Below are 17,405 nucleotides of genomic sequence, written 5' to 3' on the forward strand. Positions count from 1 at the left end.
AAAATCCAGTCTGACTTTGGGTAGTTTTGCTGTTTTCAAAATAATCACTTTTTGGGAGAATTTCAAGGGGAGATCCAGAAGTAGGGCGTCTCCCTAGCTCGGCTTTCATATAACGTACTTACCGTCTAACAAGTCTGTCCAGACTTATGTCAAGTAATTTTTCCCGCCAGCAGTCCATGTACCAGACCCAGACCAGTTTTTGGTGTCACATCAAGGGACAAGTGGCGAGTGCTATCAGTTGATACGAGTCCTTAAGATGTTTTATGAATTCGATTACGATAACCTTTCTAGACGAGTAGCTTTCATTTAGCTTTTTTAATTTGAAATATCTCAAAATATCCATTTAGCTGAGAAACGAGGCTCCAAAAAATGGCCTCAATGGAGCTTTGTGAGCAATTTTCACGTTTATGAAAACGCGGGGGAAAACGTGAATGAGAACTGTATTTTTCATTGTTGTAATACACTGTACTTGTACACTAGCAGTCGTATACTTTTAGATAATTCTTTATTTGATCTTGTAAAACCTGTTCACTTATGTACGTAAATTATAGAGGATTCGTGAGAAACCGAGTGCCTGTAGAAAATGCTGAGCGCGTTTAAAAGGTCTTGAAAGGCGCGCTAAACTTCGGTACCTTTGAGGTGTACGTGAACGTCAAGCCAATGCCATAAACGGCAAATCTCCACCGCTGATGGGAATTAAAAGGATAACTCACTGAGTGCGGCCCCTCACTGAGTGCGCCAGAGGACGGCAAGGAGAAAAGGGACTGAAAAGAGTGCAACCCCCTCGTCCCAAACCTTTACTTATTTTTCTTCAGGAGTCACAATCGTCGCAAAGCGTGAACCCTTTTCGCCTCCGGTAGAAGAGAAACCGAAGAAAACCTTTGGGACCAGGATGCGTTCCTTTCCCCGCCAGATTGCTAAAATAACTGAAAATTGACCCTGGAAGTGAGAACCAGTGTGATAGTCGTGATAGATGCCAAGATTTTCATTTCGAGAGCGTGGGTGGCGCGAAAGGGGTTAAGGCGAGTGACACAAAAGGAAAAGAGGGTGATGAAGCAGTATTACTGGACTGTCCACGTAGTTCATCCAAGTAAATTTGAGAACTACATTGTATCACCAAAGTTCCTGATATCTTTTTCTTGGTTTTGTAATTTTTCTTACAATTTGCTGGTACAACGTTAACCAAATGTGAGATTCCCAGATATGAGTTTACTTCTCAAAAGGCATTGCCTGACAAATCCGACTGTCATCCCCATCTTACTTGTTCCCCAAATAATAAAATAAAACTCCTGTACGATTTGAAAAATATTTTATTGAGTGCGTTGCTTCATCGATCAATGCACAAGATCTTCTCGACTGACTATTTAGAAACCTGACTGAAAATGAAGAATCGCAAGGTCACTTATTGCTATGACATTTAAAGACTGATTTGAAATATTGGAATTTAACGAATGGATGTGAAAATAAAAGCAAAGCAAAGTAAAGATGTTTTTCAAAAGTTATGTTTTTTTTTATAAACAATCTAACGATCTTGTACACGAAATGGATAATTTTGCATCTCTCAAATATATATAATATATTTATACGGAATTTAAAAAATTCGCGTTATAGAATAACCTCTTCGATCTCGTCATCAATGTCGTCGAGCGCGTTGTCAACGGCGCGAACGTTTTTCTCGGCGCTCTTTCCAATGCTTTGCAGATGTTTCCGTCGAGGAAGCAACGAATCTTCTTGAGATTGTGGTTGGCTGGATTTTCGTGCTACATTCACTTTGTTTTCCCAGGGATAGTTAGATTTGTCTTTATTGAAAGCGGAACTGTCTCCGAACAAAGGGTTGCCCGTTGGTTTCACCTCCTCGTTCGTGAAAAGATCATCGCCAAATAAGGAGGTTGCTTTACCCGTGAAACCCTTAGCTCTTCGACCTTGCGCGGGGCTAGTTCTTCCACTGATAACATTTCCATTTGGTTGGCTTGTTGAAGTCTTGTTCGACGTAGCTCCAAATGAGGGATTATAGTCCCCGAAGATCACGCCGTTTTGTTCTTTTTCTGGGATATTTTTCTTCCCGGCGCCGAAATCAAGACCACTGTTTCTGCGGTTCGTTTCTTTTTTCGCACCAAAAGACGGATTATAACTTCCGAAGGACAAGTCGTCCTTATCTTTGGCGTCTCTTTTAGCGGCAGCTCTCCTGCCAAGCGTAGGTTTGTAAGAACCAAAATTCAGATCATCCGATAAAGAGTCTTTGGCGTCGGGTTCCTGCGACGCGTGCGCAGGGATCCCATGGTGAAGATTGTCCACAGTCTGTTTAAAATCGTAGGAGTATCGGCTCTGTTTTGAGCCCGCGCTTACTTTCTTTCTGCCACCGCTCGCGTCGGAGAAGATATCATCTTCGGAAGCAGCCACATTCGCCGCAGGCTTGGCCGGCTGTGCCTCCGTTTTTGCAGGTTTGTCGCTTTGCAGGAAGATCGGAACCTTTTTAGGTTTGTCCTCGGCGGCAGGTGGAGCTGTAGTTCCTATTGTTTGTATAACACCGTTCGGTTTGTCGCTACCCGTATCAATTGCACGCATGCGAGCCAACAACAAATCCTTCTTGCGTCTGATTTCCGCTTCTTCTTCAAGTCGTTTTTTCTCTTCTTCTTCCTCTCTTTGCTTTCTTGCGCGTTCTTGTTCTTCTCGTTGTTTCTGTAACTGTTCCTCCTCTTCTCGCTTTCTTCTTTCGTGTTCTTCCTCTCTCCTTCGTCTCTCCTCCTCCTCCTCCTGTCTCCTTTTTCTTTCTTCGTCTTCTTCCATACGCCTTCGCCGCTCGTCTTCCTCTCGTCTCCTCCGCTCTTCCGCTTCCTTTCTCAGCCTATCTTCATCATCCGTCTTGTCACGTCTCACCGACTCCGGGACTGCGGGTTGTCCTTGTTGAACTCCAGATGTGTCAGATTTCACAACCACATCGTTTCCTTCGTCAGTTATGACCGAGCCAGAATCACTCGGCGCATTTGTTAGGAACACGTTTGTTCTTTTCTCTTCCTTTGCGCCCGCCGATTTTTTAACGTGAATCGCGGGGGCTGTGATGGCGGGCGCAGGAGAAGCCGCAGTGGCCGCCGGAAGGGCTGGTAAAGTTGTGCCTTTCTTCTTGTGCTGGGTGATGTGGTAATGGTAGATATTCTTTTCGTCCAATTCTCTTTCTTTTTCCTGTTAAGGGTAGGAGAAGAAAATTAACTAGGACCCACAAACATGCATTTCAGTTCCCTCTCGGGTTTTCAAGAAAAACCTACGTACTAACAGACAAACGAAACAGCTACACAAATCCGAGCGAGTGAGTATAATCGTTTTAGAGAGCACTGACCCATGGGATGGAAAATTACAACTGAAGGATATGGGAGAATGAAACGATAACTGACTGCTCCGTATCTCATGTCCCATTCCCGACGTAAAAGTTGTACAATGAAATTTAATTTAACTATGTAAAATTAGTGACCATTTTTTACTTATATGTAGCTTAGACTTTTCGCCTGATTCTCACACGTTCGTTTGTCGTTCACTCTTCTCAGATGTCGAACCATTTAAAAATCAAGCTAAAACTGTTTAGGAGGTTTCCTTTTTGGTTGGTATTTGTTTTCCCTACAGTGTACACATATAGTACATTCACGGCAATGAAAATTCAGTCCTTCAAACAGAAATAGATCTTACTTGTGGGGTAAAACGAAAAAAGAACGCGGTAAAAGGCAAACTTGGGCAGTAAATTAAAACACTTAACCCACCCTCCTCCTAAACAAAGAACAATTTCCCTGACTAACACAGTGGATAGCTAGAGGCTATTTCCTGCGTTGCAATTAGATAAAAATATCTTGGCCGAGAGAAACTTTTACCGGAAAACTTTGCGCTGCACAGGTAAACAGAGAAAACAATTTACAATTCACGCAGGTCACGCGGAAAAATTGGCTGAGTTGCAAGGGAAGAGGGGGGGAAGCCAAATCGGAATATGAATACAGTTAAAACTGACGTTGATATGGAAAACTGAAATAAATACTGGATTAAAATTTAAAGGACTTTGAAACGTTTTGATCAAGAATAAAGAATAACTCTCACAGAGAAATGAATAATGAATGCCGATCCATAAATAGAAGTTGAAGACTCTTTCATAAAAGAATAAGAATAATGAAGTATTCATGTCATGTTGAATTGGATCAAAACACCAGTAAATCTACATAAATTTCAAGGCAATTTTTCTCAACGAAACTCTGTCTCCAAGTACTATTTTGCACGGAGAACAGTTGATGTTGGCCGTAAAAACTGTGAGAGGATCCACTGATCATTATTTTCTATGGGTGCGAGCAAACAAAGCTCGGAATTGCTACATTAAATAAGCTCCAGCTGCCGGGAGCGAGCGAACCTTGCGGAACGTTGCTACATGAAGCCCGTAGAACGGAAAAAATATGAACGATTTCCTCACCTTGAGTCGATCGCGGAGCGATCTAAAATCCTCCTGCACTCTTTTCAGCTCTTCCTTGGCTTGTCTGTAGCGTTCTCTCTGGTCCTTCATCTCTCGTTGTCTTGCCTTCTCTTTTAAAGTGACTGATTTTTCTAGATCCTAAAAAACCGTGAGAATAAAGCAGCTGAGTAAAATACTTCAATACGTATGTAGGTTATTAACCAATACAGGTGAAAGGTTTTCTATTGAAAGAATCATTTGATGAAATGCAATCCCGGGAGGTCGGAAAGTTGCCGAAAGCGTTGTCGTGACGACGAATTAGAGAGGGAGTAGTAAAAGCGACGTTATTTTGAGTTTTGTTCATTACTTTGAAAGCAGCTTCGCGTGGTTTCCTAAAAATTAAATGCCCGCAGCTGCAAAAACAACCGCGTAATATTATTGTGTTATTTTTCACGTCAACGGTTAACTTAATAGATCTGCACTCCTTAAAAAACAAACATCAACTTCTTTAATACATAAAGCATCCTGAATTTTGTCCGCTTTTTATCAAGCCCATCATCTCTGAGAAAAACTCTTTTATTGACCATATTTCCCCTCGGCAGGCGAATAATGCGTCTCAGACGAAACGTTGTGTCTTGGTAGATATGGAAATAAGGCTTATTAAACGTCACACGAGCTCAACGAAATAAACGAACCTGTATAACGACCAAAATTTGCATCAAGCGACCAACAACTAGCTTCTTGTCAACACGAGTTTTATGTGTGTCGTATTTACCTAGACACACTTGTCAAACGTCCGAGACGCATTATTAGTCTTCCAAGGTGTATACGGCCAATATCTTACTTTTGCAAAGTAAATACGGTCAATATCTTACTTTAATTGCAACGAATACATTCAGGTACACGGGTTACATGTAATGGGTTGGCAGCTAAAACAGAGACTTATATCTTGCGATTGCAATGCGCGAAGAAAAAAATTGTGTGGCAGACGAATGGCATTCAGTGTGTGAGAATCGCTTATTTCCCGGGGATGATTCGCTCATTTCTGTAACCTCTATTACGATTCATTCGCTTTTATTTTTCTTGAAGGGAACATGTAGGGGCATGGTTCTGGGAACTGTTGGAGTTCAGTTCGTTTCTCGTTAACACCGTGTTTTCAATTTGATATGTACATGTAGCGTGTGATATAGACGGGGTTCTAATTATAAGATAGACCAATTTGAGGAGGTGAATTCCCTCCAGAAACAGTTTACAGCGTACATGTACAGTATACATTCCATCGACTTACTGTTATCTTTTTGTCCTTTTCAGCCATGTTGTTTTGGAGTTTCTCCAACTTTTTCGCTAGTGCCGCACGTTCCTCAAGTTTTTTGTCCTGTGATAGTTCACGGTAACTCCAAACTTTGTCACGCAATTTCTGAATCTCATGGTCACGATCTCGGGACTCTTTGTCTTTCCTGTGCAAAATTTCCTGATTTCTTCGCAGCCGTTCTTTTAAAGTGTGCATTTCAGCACTGTGTCTTTGAAGCAACATTGGTAAGCTTGCTTCCTCCTCATCAATTTTCTTAATTTGCCTTTCTTGGCGATGGCTAACTCTTTTCAAAGACTTATTCTCGTGCTTTAGTTCTTCGATTTCCTGCTGCATTTCTTCCACAATGTTGTGCAGCCGTGAAACTTTGTTCCTGTTGGCTGATAAAACGCGTCTCATCATTGAGCTCTCGCCACCCACAGTTTTAGTGGTCATCTTTGAACTGGCTGAATGACTTTTCTTGGTTTTATTTTTGGCAGGACCTAAGATTAAAATAGTTGATAATTTAATATAAAATAAGTACAAACTTCGAAACGAGTATAATACATGTTAATATTGTTTTTCAAATAAGTTTCTGAATAAGACAACACAAGCAGAAAGAAGACAGCATAAGCTTAAAAAACCAAGTTATTTCCCTCATAAATACAAGGTCTGCTAACACTTTTCCATATCGATATTCACTCTAACAGGTATGCAGCACTTTAAACAAAATAGACATGCTCTTCCCAACCACCCAACCCAACCCCATAGAAAAATATATTGTTTCTTTCCAGTTTTGTAGTGCAAACATGTATGTCATCTTGAAAATATCGTTCTTAAACATACTTATTTTCTTTGGAATGAAAAAGCTACAAATATGAAGGCATAATTTTTTAACTGCCTCAATGTGTAACACTGTTTTTTTTGTTCCTACCACTTCCTTCCTCTCTGTTTCTCATACACAAGACAAATCATGCAACCCTAAACATCCACAGCACAACCATAAATTGCTGTGTGATACGACAGCTAAAAACGGCAAAAACAAAAATAAAACAGCACCAGAATTTTACAAATTACTCAAAGAAAAAATAACGGGTGGATTGGTAAGCCTGTCAAGTAAGACAGTGTCCTGCCGACAGAAGCTCAACTTGCGATATTCCCATTCCTGGAAGATCAAAGGAGAGTCTGCTCGCGGGGTAGTAAGACATTACAGCACACTGGACCAAACAGAGTCATTGACAAAGCCATGTGACCTGAAAACCTCCACATACTAAACCCATATTCCTCACTGTTTGAGAGAAAATATTTTCTGCTTCATTTTTTTGTCCGTTGGTTTCTTTCTCCACTGGGTTCCTGGCTACCCTGTGCCCCTCCATTAAAAGGAAACCCTACAGTGCCGCTTAGAGACAAGCAATACATTGAACATGTCTATTCATTAACGAAAGGCACCGCGTCATTGCATTGGTGCAATTTTCAGAACATGCTTGTCAACACAATTTTCATCAATGCACTTTGCCTTTGATATTCATTTTTTCACCTCCAGCTTATTAATCTGACATTGTGCTCTACCAATATTCTTTAAACTGATAGATATAAACATGCATGAATTTCCCTCACTGACCAAAGCAACCTGTAGGTAAAACAAGAAATGGCCCCTGGTCCGCTGGATGGTAAGTTACTTTAACAATCTTATGTTTGAGAACCTATGGTGCACAGCCGTCAGACAACATTGATAAAATTAAAGAAAAACAGCACTACCTATGCGTCCAACCACATTTCTTACCAAAAACTAATGCCTTTAGAATATTAATGAAAGAAATCAAGCTAAGCTAAAAGAATTCCCTGAATCAACAGCAACTTGACACCAGAACAAACATTTTCTTTAATTAAGACTTTAGAGTTGATCATATCAGGGGATTCTGGCTTCATACTGATATAGAATCCTAAATCTCATTTATGTTTTTATGCTGTTGTTGTTATTTTTTGTTTTCATTTTGCAGTTGAGCTACGAAGGATATGTGTACATGTAGCTTTAGCTGTATTGTATGCTTGAAAGATCATAGATCACATGATTTCTTTTCAACTAAAATTCTGCCATCACTTCTGTCAATAGAGGCTTATGGTTATCTTTTTTTTCATAGATCACATGATTTCTTTTCAACTAAAATTCTGCCATCACTTCTGTCAATAGAAGCTTAAGGTTATGCAGTAATTAAGATTAATTAATTATTTATAATATAAATTTCTCAAATTAAGAAATCAAAGGTGTTGTTAAGAGACTACAAGTTTCCCAAAATAAACAGCAAACTTCCCCTTACGATTATTAAATTTCGCTCAAATTGGCGGATAACTTAAGGCAAAAACTACTCCTATTACGTTAGTTAAGCCTCCATGTAATGTCCATGTGTATTAAATAAACACATCGAAAATTGGCCGATGCTATTTTTGCATGTACTTTCTGATCTTGTCTGTGTTCCATCCATGAATGCGTATTCTCACTAGTACTGAAAATTTAACCTAAGCTTAGAAGGAAAATAAACTATTTCAACGAAAATCGCTATTGTTATGAGAAAATCATATCATGCTTTTTTACTCGATTCACAGTTGAAAAGTAACTCTTGTTTGTGTCTATCAAAATCACATCAAACTCAACGATGCGACGAAAAAGTCAAACGGAAATTTACCTCTGTTTGTCTCGTACGCACTTCTGTATGAAGCAAGCGAATCTCTCCTTGAAGAGGCCTTCTTAGAACGCGATCGGTATTTTGGTGGCGAGTCAGATGGTGATCTCGATGTCGATCGAACCCTCTCAGACATTCGAGATTCTCGTCTCGAAGATCTCCGAGTAGTAGATTCCTTCGCGGGGCTTTCGTCGTCGAAATCATCCTCGTAGCTATCGTAGTCGTCAGAATATCTGCCGGACATTTCTCGCTTTTCTTTTAATTTTTCTCTGGCAAGGAGGCTTTCCTTCCTCGTCGCAGAAATTACTGAAGTTTTCTTCGATGTCACTCTGTCCAACGCCGTGAAATCTGCCTCATTGTTGTACGACGAATTCAAACCGATGTTAGACAAGAACGGAGGATTTTCAAATTCTAGAGTCATAACAGGACTCTAGGGCTGATAGAAAGTAATTTTTGTAGCGAATATTTTGATCGCAGCATCAAAACTTTGCGCAAATTCACTATGTGTTGTTCGCACGACTCAAATATGGCGGCTGCTCAATGTTATGTTGTGCGTGACGTCAGGTTGCCAAAACACCTCGTAGTCACGGAGACCGGAAAACAATGTTGATCCCAGGCTCGCTCGCTCGCTCTCTCTCTCTCTCTCTCTCTCTCTCTCTCTCTCTCTCTCTCTCTCTCGAGGTTCCAGTTCACCGCGGTACTAAAAGTGCTTCTTATCGTGGTGTACAATCAACGAAATGTGAAACTCTCTGAAAGGTGCAGATTTCAGACAAATTGCTTCGCTTTAATTCTCGCTTATGAAGATTCTTCAGAAGCGATTCTTCAGAACAAATGTGCACTGTTAGTCTTTCATTTATATTCATCGGGGGTTTTAAAATTGATTTAAAAAAAAATAATAATACCTAATTTAATTTCCGAAGTGTTCCAGATTCTTAATAAATGTTGCGGGGTTTTCTCTCGATGGGGGCCTAAGATACGGAATTTTATTTTTACGTTGTCTCATTCATCCGTTCGTTCGTTCGTTCGTTCGTTCGTTCGTTCGTTCGTTCATTCATCCATTCATTCACTTGCATCACTGGAAAAGTATTATACGGTGCAGGTTGCTAAAAAATTAAATAATTCGTCTCAGGAAAAAAATTCGTCGAGTTAAACCAAGGGAAAGAATGTAGTTACGAGGCCAAACTAATTGTTTAGTTAGTTCTCTAAGTAACTTTTGCCTTGTCGTATTTCTCTTCTCCTCAATTATTTTTTTACAATAACTGTGGAAACTCTCGCCGGTTAATTCGCTAAGTTTCATTGTCAATAATCGGACAGACACGTGCATTTATAATTTATGTGATAATCTATTGTAAGAAACAAATTGACCACAGTTTTTCATGCGTCTGTCCTGTTATTGACAATACATTTCGTCAAAACATTGTCAAAGTAGTCTGCGGATCCACTCGGCTATTGCTACGTGGATCCACAGCTACTTGACAATGTCATGATGAAATTCATGATCAATAACAAAACAGAAGCATGAAAAACTGACCTCAATTTGTTAAAAGTAAATGATCTATTGCTACCGCGCCTCCTACAAGCAGCGAGCAAGCATGTTTTGGGTCATGTAGCGGCTCTCGTAAGTCTCACATGAATGACTCGATACCCTTTGAGAGAACAATAAAACAAACAACAGAAACAATGCAACTAGCCCTAAAACAACAACAGCTATACATTATGACGACAAATAGCATAACAAGCTTATGAGGGCTGCTACACTTCCTCATCTTTTACCAAATCCGAGACGATGTCCACTTACCGCGTCGACGATAGCGCGGGGCAGGAAGATGCGCCTTTTTTCCAGTAATTACAGGTGGATGATTGGCAGCTGTCACTCGCTCAATCAACGATGTTTTTCTAGAGCTTTGGCTTAGCGACAGTGAACTGCGAGTAGACCGGGTAGTACTGACAGGCCTTGTGCTGGACGTCGAGGCCCGTTCAGTTTCCACAGCGCTCCACCGGCTGCTAGCTCTGTCGCTGTGGTCGCTTTCTGGCGGCTTCGGGCTCGACTGTTCCTCGCCTCTGCTCTCCGTACGACTTCCAAAGAAGGCAGAATCACTGGTGATTATTTTTGTGGGGTTTTCGATGTTTGATTTGTCAAATGAAACCTGTTTTACAGGTCTTCGCTTTCTGCGAACAATTTTCATTTGAAGTTTGGTCACCGCAACAGAATTGTCACTGCTTATCGAAGTCTTTCTTGTCAACTGTCTTCTTATAGCAATTTTCTTTCCTGTCAAATTTGAAGCAGATCGTTGCTTTTTCTCTTTTGATTTCGAATTTTTTGTCTCTACCAGGTTTGGCTTATTGGCGTTGCGCATATTTCTGGTTTTCAATCGTTTGCTACCCTTGGCTTTCTCTGGGACAACAGCAAGCTCTGTCACACCTTCACCGTTACTTGTAACACCAGCACCCGCGAATTCAGCCCAGTTTTTGATTGACACATCGGACTTCCCGCTGTTCATGGAAGTAGTTGATTTATTTCGTGAGCTGCTCCCCTGTCTGCTGTGTTCTCTGCGATCAAATATTGAACTCTCTACGTCATCAAACTCACTCAACACAACCGTCTTGGGGGTTGCGGATCTGCCACTGACTTGTCTACTACCCGGAGGGGTGTAATCACTAATTGCCTGTTCTTTTTCCGTAGGAACCTGTTCTTTTTCTACAGGTACCTCTTCTTCAACTTTTTCTGCTTCCACTTCTGTTTTTTCTTCAGCTGCAGCTTCAGGCTCCTGTTCCAGCAGCTCGTTTTTCTCGTTACCCTGACCTGAGCTCCCCCTGGGTGTCTCCTCCGCAGAAGTGGTAGGTGACTGTATACTTGCTTCTCTGTCGTCGTAAAGCGTAGGTATGCTACTTATACTCGCGTTTAAACTGCTTGTGTAATGAGTCAGTTCGTCTTCGCTTCTGGTGCCGGCTTGGACTTCCTCTTCATTCTCATTGTCGTCAGTGGAATCATCATCGTCGTCGTCATCGTCATCGTCGTCATCATCATCTTCATCATCATCATCATCGTCATCACTCTCAGATGCTGACGATCGGGCTGAGCCAGCAGTATCGTTCGAATCTACATCCTCTTTAACGCTCTTATTGGCTTTAGCTGGAACGGTCACATCACTGTCACTTTCAAGCGGGCTTGACGAAGATTCATCGGAATCTTCCTCAATTTCACTGCCTTCGTTTTCGAACTCGCCACCACCTTCACCATCACGTCCATAGCTTTCCTCGTCGTTTTTCTGATCAGCAGGTTCAGTGGCTTTGTCATCGCCCAACAGTTCTTCCTTTTCGTTGAAAATCTGGTCGTTACCGGCTTTTGAACTCGTTTCTGCTTTAGCGGGTGTAGAGTCGTTTGGCGCAAGATTAGCTTCAAGTCTGCGTTTACTCATGTTTTCTGGCACAACACACGTCGTAGGGTCGCTTGGTAACACCACTGATGGATCAGTTGTTTGTTTCTCATTACCTCTCTGTTCATCGAGTGACGTTTTCAAAGCTTCGTCACTTATAAACTCAATACTTTCCCCGTCGCCCGCGGAACGAAGGCTTTTTTCGCTTTTAGATGTTCTTGTTGTGGAATTTTTCAAAGGAAATCGCTTTGTCGTCGCTTCTCTCTGGTGTTTCTTTAAATTCTCTTTCGTGAGAGGGGCCAGGTGCGCTTGAGTCAGCATCATTCACCCTATGGTTTGCGTTTGAAAGAGAATTATCGCTTTACAAATGATTTTCATCATGTCACCCTTCTCCATTACTGGACATCTTTGTCATCTCCACGAAAAACTGTAGGATATGATACCATTAGCTGTATTCACAGTCCTGTCAAGTATGAGAATAGAAAGCGCACATACATTAGAGAGTACAATTCACATTATATTACCAAACAATAAAGCTTTAAATTTGCACCTTACGGAAGGACGCAGATGAAGCAATCGGTTTGAAGTTTTGCAGCAAAGTAATGTCAAATAACCTGAACTAGCGCGCGCTTTACATTAATTATTGTGTCGCTGAAACTCTGCTTACGAAGACAATCTTCTGACAGAATGAAATTTATCTCTAAAGCGCGCGCTTGCAGTGCCACATAACATTTTCACAAACAGACAAGTTGCCACGGTTACTCAAATAACTTTTTTTTCTCCGTCTCTTGTTATTTTACAGGGTAATGTTTTGGTAAATTGAAATGGCTTTCAGAGAGGATGAACGAACTAGCCAGTTACTTTCATTCCAGAGAACTGTTCAATATTTAAAGCGTGGAAAAAACAACAGATGCCAATGATTTTAGCCTACTTCGATGTTTGGGTTTTGCAATGTTTTGCAGTTAATTTGTTGTGTTAGGGTTAATAATGTTTTTTGTCCTAAAACACACAGTGAATACTAATGGTTCCTGGGAACTGAAAGAAAAGTCGTTGATTAAATGAAATTCCATGTTAGCAAGCTTAGAAAATGAAATGTACATTATTATAAAAAAAAAATGTATATTGTTTTGGTAGTTTATACCCTGAGGTGCTATTTCAATATTATTTTGGTTTGTTTACTCGTGTACTCTTTCTGTTTGTCTTTCTGTCTGTCTTCTGCCTGTTTTTCTATGTGCTCTTTCTGACTTTTTCAGTGCATAATCATCGTATGTGCACACTGCACTCAAAAGTTCTGCTTTACTCGAGTGACTGATTCTGAATTTTTCTAATAATATCATTCGTTGCCCGCTCAATGCTACGAAGTTCATCCAGTTATATTATAATTTTTGGATTCAATTTCGTTTTTTCTCGTTAAATTGAGAAAAAGGTAATGAATGAAAGGCGTTCCATTATTGGGATATATTTGAAATGTATGGAAAACTAATAACATATTAACCTGCAGTGTATAGTGTTGGAACATTTTAACAACATTGATTTCCGTAGAGCTGGCGTTGTTTAATAATATACAGAGTTCCATTGTTTGACTGTATTTTTTATGAACTTTAATTTTAAATGTCAATTAAGTTCCTGCATCCATCTAAATGTTACTTAATTTTCTAACAATTGTTTCCGAAATATAAACATTTAAATCCTACCAGAAAAAAACTCCTTTTATCATGAAAATAAACAATTTCGGACACCCTCAGAGATCTTTCAATAAAATCAAAATAGGCAAGGTTAACGAGGGTGAAAAAGGGATGAAAACTCGCTTTAATTGTGTCCCGAGAGCTCTACCAAGGTGTAAATAGCAGCATATTACCTGAATTTAAGAAAAGAAAAACATGGGATCCAGCAGAAGTTTTAATTTCAGTTTTTGAGGATGACCATGATAGACAAATGTCTGTTAAAAAACCGCAATAGAATTGATTGCAAAATGGTGAAAAGATCAGAGAAGTCAGGCATTAGAGTAAACAATTTCGCTTTCCTTCCGCTAAGCTAGGGTATTTTGAGCGGTGAAGTAGAAAAGAGACGATCCCCTCGGGCAAAATTGTATATTGGTTATGCTGTACTTTCTAAGAATTGCCCGCTGTGTGAACTTAATTTTTAAATACTGTCTTCTTTGAAGCTAAATGTCATAGAAATCAAACAAACTTGTTTCCGTCGGTTTATTTTACAATAACTAAGTTGCATCAAAACAATTCAATTCGTTGCAAACTTTAGACTTAAGGAAGGGTTTTTCTTTGTCTATTATTAAAGAGAATTCCGTTTGCGTGTTTATTATTCGTCAATGTTCTGACTTTTGGCTCGGAAATACAGTGGAGAAAAAAAATTAATGGCAAATTTTTTCTAATATCAGGCCAAACCAGTGCGCAGCAGGTTTGGCGGGACAGAAAGCATTTCCTCACCCACGGTAAAAGTGAAGTGGCATGTATCTTGCCATCGAAAAAAATATAGGAAGTTTGTTTTTTTTTTTCTTTCATTCTGTCTAATTATCGAAGCAGCTAGCATTCATAACGTGATATCAACAGCTATAAACAAGGGACGTGCAGAGAGCAGCTCGATCGAAATCCTTGAGATCTGTGAAATAAGTTATGAGAATTAAATTGTCAGGAGATGGTAAAATCCCAAATTATGTTCCACTAGATATCCTGAGCCCTTAATCCCCACAGTAACTTTTCATTCATGACTTATAATATCACCATTTAAAAAGAAGTGAATATATTTCATAATTTAACCCTTCTGACTTATCCAAGATCAATTATTTCGATCTGTTTCGATCCAATACATGCACAGTAAGTTTAAATAACTGAACCATGTCTGACAGCATTGGCCCGCATCACTTATCCAAACCGCTTCTTATATCAAGTATGTTATGGAGTTCATATTCTTTTATTGTAATCTGCCGAATGTATGACACCGCAAAAGCAATCCAGCAAATGATATGGTTTTTGAGAAGGCATATAAAACTGATATACTAGCGTCTAATAGCCGCTATTTGGTGCTTAAAATTGCTTAGTTGTTGCAAGAAAACTTCTTGGACAATTTGGCATCAAATCTTGGCAGTTATAATTCCGTCAATATTTCATCGCGTAATATTCTATACATCTATACCTTTCTTCCAAGCGACTGGCGATGTCCAGTGACCCTTCCAAAATTAAGCTTTCTTTCAATGCTTAGGATTTAAAAACGACCACACTTTCAGGCCAGGCCACTCCGAAACATCTGAAACAATGTTTGGCACACAAAAAAATGATTAGATATGAGCTATATTTGTAGCCGTAGTTTAATTATGCATTTGCCGAGTTTCTCTCATGCAGTTTCCACGGTACCCAACAAAAACATTCGACAGCGGAGAAATGTGCAAAGCCTGTTAGCTGTCGCGGATCGCTATTGGTCAACTGGCGAGTGTCAATCAGCTGCCTCAGGACCAATCTCATCGTGTCAAATACGGTTATGTATCGGGTTTCCTTCGACACTTTTTTTTCGAGATGTCTCGCTGTTGTGTAAGCTCAGCTTGGTTTCTCGCAGTTTTCGCCAAACTAAAAGAAAGCAATTCAAAGCATCAGATTCAAGCATCTGAATTGTTATCAATAAACATGGTGTTAAAGATTCTTGGTCTAAACACCGACGTTAATTAGCGCAACGCACGTTCACAAAATAAGTTCAGAAAAACAAACTATCCGCTAGAAAATTCAAAAAATAAGCGAATCAAGTTTGAAAAATGTTCATAATGTGAATAACTAAATGACAAGATTAGCTACGATTCCTCGATGTAAGCTTTGTATTTACTAAAAATTAGAGCACAGAAATGGATAAGATAAATAATTTATACCATAACGCTGACGGAGGTACTTAATTTAGCCTAACGGTGTGAATCTTATTTAGATTCGTAATGAATAAGCCATTGAAAAGAAAAATCATCACTGGTGTAAATCTGGCGAGCGCATTGAATAAAATAAAGAATGTTAACAAACTTTTAAAATATATAAAATATATTTTACATTTTTTTTTTGACTTAGAATTTAATTACATAGTACAAGAGGCTGAAAAAGTCATCTGTGAACTTTACCAAACAATTTCTGTATCAGCTACCAAATCTATACGCTGTCTAACAGACAGGTGATGAAAACAAGAAAATTATCAACCATAGGACTAGCATTGGATGTTAAACCGTGTTAACTGTATTTTTGAAATCAAGAGACGTAGTGCATGCAAAATATCGATACACTGAGGGGCTATATTCACGAAGTTTTAGGCAAATTCAGCGCTATCTAACTGGTTATAGAGTATAACTGAAATATCACAAAAGTGGATTAAAACTGTAGCAGAACTCATAAGAGACACAAAAGCGAACTGAAAAGGGCATGGATGGGCGAAATTAGAGAAGATTAAAACGGTTGCGTTGGGGGTAAACTTGCAAAATGTCGGCCCAACTTTTTCAACTTTATCCCAATACGTATGAATTAGAGTGTTATCGCACAGAATCGAACTCATTCTTGTTTGAAGGGTGATCGAAATTTGTCCTTTAAAAGCCCTGTTGCTGTGCCTTCCCACTTCATAGCCCCTAATTAACGCAAATAAACAGACTTACCTAAAGTACTGTGACCTACTCCCTAAAGATTTAGTGACTTCAATGATTGCCTACGGCTGATCATCTTTTAAGCACGCCACCGGTTTTCGGCGAAAGTTAATGAATCCAGATGTTTCCATATTTTCCCTTCCAGTTTGAAACTCCGACTGAATGATTCAAAAGGAAAACTTGGAAAATATGGTAGGCTGAAAACAACTTGACTCCCACCTGCTAATAGTACGTCTTTGAAAACGTATAGATATTTTGTTTTAACTGGGCACGACGCTTCTAAAAAGCCAACAGTAGTATCTGACTCTCACCGGGTGCTACTGAACATTGGCAGCCAATTTGTGAACCCACATTGAGGCAATTTATCACTACTTCTAACCGAAAAGGGAGGCATTTTGTTCAATCAATCAATAAATAGCATATATTTATTTATTTATACATGCATGGTGATTAGCGTAAAGAGCACCTAAACAGCTGATGTGACCATGATAAAGAAATTAAATGCTGTTTACATCAAGATGATAATTCGAAATAAAAAAAATCCATCTATATTAAAATTAAACTGGAATAAAAATTTACATTAAAAAGAACATGCATTATAAAAGCTAATTTTTTTGTTAATAACGTTATCAGTCAAAGATGAAGTCGTCGCGCTCTGAGGCGAGATTTTTGTTTCAAATGACACAGACGAGAATCTTTAGAGCTAGCTTGCCTCTAAGCGTTTACCGAGGTAACTATTTTGTGTCAGCCTGTGCTAAACGCTGATTTTCAGTGGTTCTCTCCATCCAGGAGCATGAACGGGTTCCGTGACTGTAACAGATGTGTTGGAAAACGGAAAAAAAACGCAGATGTTCGCTCTCGAATACAGCGGCATCGGATCCTAATATCTTTCGTCCTTGCAAAATTTAAGTTTACTGGAAATCATTGGCCATAAGGGTGGTTTGTTAATTTAGTTGGTTTGTATGTCTTTCTTTTAACTGTCTTCGTCAGGCTAGAGCTAGTGAGCTCTAAGTTTAGAACT

The 17,405-nt window shown here is 39.5% G+C and overlaps 2 protein-coding genes across 2 annotated transcripts in view; one reads left to right on the forward strand and one right to left on the reverse strand.

Annotated features, from left to right (window-relative positions):
- Window positions 1-566, forward strand: part of LOC145480779 (guided entry of tail-anchored proteins factor 1-like) — a 7,439-nt gene extending 6,873 nt beyond the window's left edge. Inside the window, exon 6 of the mRNA XM_081459104.1 lies at window positions 1-566. This exon is cut by the window's left edge and continues 1,007 nt beyond it. The gene's annotated coding sequence lies outside the window, so the exon portion shown is untranslated.
- A 750-nt stretch (window positions 567-1,316) lies between these two features.
- LOC145480780 (uncharacterized) lies at window positions 1,317-12,102 on the reverse strand. Its single transcript, XM_081459105.1, has 4 exons — window positions 10,188-12,102; window positions 5,709-6,211; window positions 4,442-4,579; window positions 1,317-3,180 (listed from the first exon to the last, which is right to left on the reverse strand). Exons 1-4 carry the CDS (start codon window positions 12,088-12,090, stop codon window positions 1,606-1,608), a joined length of 4,119 nt encoding a protein of 1,372 aa, XP_081315231.1. The 5' UTR covers window positions 12,091-12,102; the 3' UTR covers window positions 1,317-1,605.
- Between the last annotated feature and the right edge of the window lie 5,303 nt (window positions 12,103-17,405).

The sequence above is a fragment of the Orbicella franksi genome, chromosome 3, assembly GCF_964199315.1.
Source record: "Orbicella franksi chromosome 3, jaOrbFran1.1, whole genome shotgun sequence".
NCBI lineage: Eukaryota > Metazoa > Cnidaria > Anthozoa > Scleractinia > Merulinidae > Orbicella > Orbicella franksi.

Coding starts and splice junctions, on each gene's coding strand:
- LOC145480780 (XM_081459105.1), bottom strand. CDS start 12,090: ATGATGCTGACTCAAGCGCACCTGGCCCCTCTCACGAAAGAGAATTTA. Junction 4,580..5,708: donor AAAAGGACAAAAAGATAACA/GTAAGTCGATGG, acceptor ACGGTTTTTTAG/GATCTAGAAAAATCAGTCAC. Junction 3,181..4,441: donor CGCTCCGCGATCGACTCAAG/GTGAGGAAATCG, acceptor TACCCTTAACAG/GAAAAAGAAAGAGAATTGGA.